The sequence below is a fragment of the Procambarus clarkii genome, chromosome 20, assembly GCF_040958095.1.
Source record: "Procambarus clarkii isolate CNS0578487 chromosome 20, FALCON_Pclarkii_2.0, whole genome shotgun sequence".
NCBI lineage: Eukaryota > Metazoa > Arthropoda > Malacostraca > Decapoda > Cambaridae > Procambarus > Procambarus clarkii.
In genome coordinates this window covers 37782452-37788451 of record NC_091169.1, presented here as the reverse complement: position 1 = coordinate 37788451, position 6000 = coordinate 37782452, and the positions used below count along the sequence as shown (strand labels likewise).

At 41.2% G+C, this 6000-nt stretch overlaps 1 protein-coding gene across 2 annotated transcripts in view; it reads right to left on the bottom strand.

Annotated features, from left to right (window-relative positions):
- Positions 1 to 894: 894 nt before the first annotated feature.
- The window catches only part of LOC123755338 (patched domain-containing protein 3), a 36418-nt gene continuing 31312 nt past the window's right edge, over positions 895 to 6000 (bottom strand). For both annotated transcript variants that reach the window (XM_045737874.2, XM_069327881.1), the window contains exons 9-10: positions 5654 to 5866; positions 895 to 5394 (exon numbers count right to left, since the gene is read on the bottom strand). In XM_045737874.2, the coding sequence (XP_045593830.2) occupies positions 4234 to 5394; positions 5654 to 5866 (1374 nt within the window). In that variant the 3' untranslated portion in view covers positions 895 to 4233. The remainder of the gene's footprint in view (positions 5395 to 5653; positions 5867 to 6000) is intronic.

Sequence of the window (6000 nt, the reverse complement as noted above, 5' to 3'; positions counted from 1 at the left end):
AATGGTTCCCCACAACATCAGCGCCATTTATGCTGGCCTGGCCCACATGAAATGAGCTCACCAGTGTCCAGTCCTCGCCCATGCCACCTCTTGGGTGGCTTAATCTTTATCAATCAATCAATCAATCAGTCCAGTCCTCAGAATACACTTCGTACTCTCAGCAGTAACATATACTGCCTCCTCCTCTTCAGGAGACTGTAGATGCATATAGCTCTTGTATAAAGTAATTTGCACCTTTCTTTTGCTAAACGTAAAAACTCACCTGTATTTATATTTCTTTTCATAATATTGTGTTTTAGCCAAGTGGATAAGGGGCTTTGTTTTGTATGTTATTAAAGCTTTAAGAGAAAAGGTTATGCTTTATTTTGTATGTTATCATTTTTGTTATATTAAATGTTTTAAGTGTTTATTCTCTATGTTTTACCGGCAGCTTATACATTGTAGAGGTCACGAGCAGTCTTATTTACTTTATTTTACATTTTATTAATATGTGATTGGCACAACACCAGCCAGAATAACCACTGCTCTTTTATTTACTCATTTATTCAGATTATCCGTCAGATTATTCAGATATTTATTTATATCAGATTATCTTCACAGTTTCCTGTCTTTAGTCCTCTCTGGATATTCCATGCTGTTATTCCCACAGTTTCTGGTCTTCCCTGTCGTTGTGAGGATAAATTCTCTCGACCTGCCATCGTAGCTGAGGTCTCTCAATACTCGTACTAATCTAGTTGCAAACCTCTGAACTCTCTCAAGTTTCTGTACATAGTGTTATATCATGTTATCAGTACATGGTGTTATAGCATGTTATCAGGACATGGTGTTATATCATGTTATCAGTACATATAGTGTCATATCATGTTATTATTAGGGAAAAGTGAAACTAACGGACATAAAAATATATTTACTGTAATAAAATAACTTACATAGCCCCCTTTTAAAATTGTATTTTCATTTCTTTTGGATTCCCTTCACACTTTTGGGGATTCCCTTCACACTTTTGGGGATTCCCTTCACACTTTTGGGGACTCCCTTCACACACTTTTTTCTCTCTGCACATTATATATCCCATTCGCCCCCTTTTTTGTAATTTTCTTTGCACTTTTTTGGATATTCTATAATTTTTAGATTCCAAATATATTGATGAGTGGAGCAGTATTAATTAAAACAAATATAACGTTAGATTTACAACATTTTCAATTAAATTCGATCACAGTTCTAATAAATATTTAAAAATATATTGCATTTTAATATTTTCTGAAACTCATAAACTCAGTCAAATTTATTTCACAGGTTTGTTTAGTGTTTAACCATATTATTTTTGTTCATTAATACATTAAATTTTAACAAATTCATTGGAAATAAATTGTTATCATTGTTGTTCAACAACACTCTGAACATTGACAACTACATTAGTAGTATTAGACTGTTATTCATCCCACTTGTTGTTCACCAGTACTCTGAACACTGACAACTTTAGTAGAAGGCAGTTATTATCCATCTTGCAGGCGATGAGTCACAATAACGTGGCTGAAGAATGTTGACCAGACCACACACTAGAAGGTGAAGGGACCACACACTAGAAGGTGAAGGGACCACACACTAGAAGGTGAAGGGACCACACACTAGAAGGTGAAGGGACGACACACTAGAAGTTGAAGGGACGACACACTAGAAGGTGAAGGGACGACACACTATAAGGTGAAGGGACGACACACTAGAAGTTGAAGGGACGATACACTAGAAGGTGAAGGGACCACACACTAGAAGGTGAAAGGACTACACACTAGAAGGTGAAGGGACGACACACTAGAAGGTGAAGGGACCACACACTAGAAGGTGAAGGGACCACACACTAGAAGGTGAAGGGACCACACACTAGAAGGTGAAGGGACCACACACTAGAAGGTGAAGGGACCACACACTAGAAGGTGAAGGGACGACACACTAGAAGGTGAAGGGACGACACACTAGAAGGTGAAGGGACCACACACTAGAAGGTGAAGGGACCACACACTAGAAGGTGAAGGGACCACACACTAGAAGGTGAAGGGACGACACACTAGAAGGTGAAGGGACGACACACTAGAAGTTGAAGGGACGACACACTAGAAGGTGAAGGGACGACACACTAGAAGGTGAAGGGACCACACACTAGAAGGTGAAGGGACGACACACTAGAAGGTGAAGGGACCACACACTAGAAGGTGAAGGGACCACACACTAGAAGGTGAAGGGACGACACACTAGAAGGTGAAGGGACGACACACTAGAAGTTGAAGGGACGACACACTAGAAGGTGAAGGGACGAAACACTAGAAGGTGAAGGGACCACACACTAGAAGGTGAAGGGACGACACACTAGAAGGTGAAGGGACGACACACTAGAAGTTGAAGGGACGACACACTAGAAGGTGAAGGGACGACACACTAGAAGGTGAAGGGACGACACACAAGAAGGTGAAGGGACCACACACTATAAGGTGAAGGGACGACACACTAGAAGGTGAAGGGACGACACACTAGAAGTTGAAGGGACGACACACTAGAAGGTGAAGGGACGACACACTAGAAGTTGAAGGGACGACACACTAGAAGGTGAAGGGACCACACACTATAAGGTGAAGGGACGACACACTAGAAGGTGAAGGGACGACACACTAGAAGTTGAAGGGACGACACACTAGAAGGTGAAGGGACCACACACTAGAAGGTGAAGGGACCACACACTAGAAGGTGAAGGGACCACACACTAGAAGGTGAAGGGACCACACACTAGAAGGTGAAGGGACCACACACTAGAAGGTGAAGGGACCACACACTAGAAGGTGAAGGTGGGGTCTGGTCAACATTATCCATCTTAGTGTTGTTCACTAACACTCTGAACAACTGGAGAAGCAGTAGATTGTTGTCCATCCCCTAGTTGTTCACCACTGTGAACATGAACAAATGCAGTAGAGAGCAGAAACTGGTGATAATAGTGTGAAGAAACATTAAGATGAGAGAAAACTTTTGGATGTTACCTGTAGCGTGGTTGACTTACTACCAAGTGAACCCGGGTTCAATGAAACGTTTGGGCTCCTTTCTGTACACCCGCTTGCTTCTGTTCATTTAGCAATAAGTAGGTACCCGGGAGTTATGCGACTGTTGTTGGTTGCATCCTACATAAGGCCAGATAAGCCTTGATTAGACTAACAAGCTTACTGCTTCGGAACAAGAGATAGTATATGAAGTCTACTCTCGTCTTGTATTGCTCTACAAGTGAACAAGACTGAACAAGTAAACAAGACAAGTGAACAAGACATTAGTGAACAAGACTTCGGCTGGAGTGTCCTAACCACCTCTTGTGTATGACATTAGCCATGTGTGACTAGATTGAAATTATGTAACAAGCTGTGATGGAACACAGTTTGCTCAATTTCATGCAATTTACAATTATATTAAAACGGCTGCTAGTTAATGCAGTTTAAGTTTAAAAACAAAACAGAAAACATTATTGGAATAAGAGTATTATATTACATCACAACTACTCCAGTTAAAATATGTATCCTTGCTAACAATTGTAAACACCATTCTTCTCTGATTAGAACATTTTCACATAAAGAATATTATTGACATCATAATAATGTAAACACACACACACACACACACACACACACACACACACACACACACACACACACACACACACACACACACACACACACACACACACACACACATATATATATATACTGCAACAAAATGCTTTGAAAGGCATTTAACAACAATTAAATAAACACACAAGAAAAATGCATAATTTTCAATGTGGAATCAGATGCATTTCAATATTTATACACATTATTCTGCAGTCACAATAATATTAACAAACTTTAAGAAACTTTAGTACACAGTTTCATGCAAAGTCACCATGCAAAGTTACACATATAACCACACTTACATACTGACGCGTACCGCAGTTACAAGACATTGGAGAAAAATAGGGTTGGGCATGTGTAAATTCTCACATATCAAAATGGTCTTCAAGCACAGATTTGTTTGTCATATAGTCTAAGGTAGCTACACGAATCCAGTTGTACCTAAATGTTTTAATATAATAACACAAATTTTGAGTTCATTGCGAACAAAAAACTGAAAAAAGACAAATCTACGGACAGCACAACCCACATTTGATAACTGACTGTGTACTGGGTACATGTACTGGGTACATGTACTGGGTACATGGTGATGCTAGCGGCGATCACGGTGCCGTCCACTGGGTTTTGAAGGCGTGTGTGATTCATATTGTTCTGCTGAAGATGCACTTCGATGCATACCCCTATCTCTAGACCTTGAGTGACGGGGCCGGTCTTCAGGTGCGTGTGACGAGTCGTGTCGTCGAGTAGGGGAATAATCAGCAGATGGACATTGGCCCTGATAATTTTGACGAGGACCCTGATGACTTCGACGAGGGCCCTGGTGACTTCGACGTGGATCTTCCCATTCACCGTATCTGTCAAGACGTTTGTGGACGTGGTGTTTTTCAGCTTCCGCGCCATCACTTACATATCCTTTATTAGAAAACGTTTTCAGGATAGGAGGTTCGGAACGAATTCTACTGTCAGTAACAATATCAGAAACACCACGCCATATCGCGACTTCCTTACTCACGCTTGATTCACTGGAATCATCGCTGGAAGTGCCGAGACCCAAGTCTTTTTCTATATTGTTAGTGCTTCCAGGTTGATCCATTACCTCAGGTTCCACTTCTACAGCTGATTCACTAGTGGTCATTGCCGTTACACTGCGTGGTCGTGGAATTCTCAAACTGGGACCAGAGAGGGAAATTTCCTGGCCATGTACATGGGTTGGTTGGCAATTTGTCGCAGACAGCTCTGTGTCCTCCTTCGGTTTCTTTTTACTACAAGAAATAGGGCCCAAGACGGAAAGGAGTACTGGCAGGAGTACGAGTCCATGTAAAACACCAAACAATATTACAAGGAAGACAGTCTTAAAGAAAGTGATAAATATATAGGAGGGAGCTAGACTTAATGCGGTGACACCTAGAATAGTAGAGAGACCTCCTTGCAATATTGGCAGTCCCAGAGTATAGAGACAATCCCGTACTCGCTCGTCTGGAGTTTCACCTTTAGACACCAAATAAGCATGTGCAATGTGAGCTGAGAAATCGACACTAAAACCAATACATATGATTAAGTTGATCATGGAAATGGAATCTAAACTTACGCCCCAAAAGGCCATGTAACCCACAACACCGATTTCCACCGAGGTGATAGAGAAGACGACCCAGAGACAACAGAGAGCGTTTGGTATAAACACGAGAGACACAGCCATCATTATGACTGCTGTTAAACAGATGTTTTCTATGCTAGTTGACCTCACCATAGTGAACTGAAAAGAAATAGAAAACAAGAATCATATATGCTGAAAAGATCCATGTTGCGCAAATAAAATTCATCACAACAAAACAATGTATCACTCAATTCGACCACAGCGGGCACAATATATAAGAGTAAAGATAATTCAACATTTTCAACCATGAATCAACATTATGTGTTTACTGGGAAGTACATTATCAAATCCACCAACCTGGATTAACATTATCAACATTCTGTGTTTACTGGGAAGTACATAGGCAAAATTGACCAACCTGATCAAAGTAGACGAAAAATAGATTGTAGACTGTGACGTTAAACTTGGACTCTGAGGCCACTTTGCGGAAGGTTTCCATCATATCCTTATCTGCGTTTCCGTCCAGCACCTTGTATGCCTGGACGATGAACCTGGACGCTTCAATACGCGTTTGGTTCTCGTTGAACTTGACGTCCTCAGCGAATAGATTGGCCGGACCTGACAGGTACAGCTGAGGAAGAGTGAACAGAGAATATGTGTGAACGTTTTTTATTTTTTGAGATATATACAAGAGTTGTTACATTCTTGCACAACCACTAGTACGCGTAGCGTTTCGGGCAGGTCCCTGGAATACGATCCCCGCCG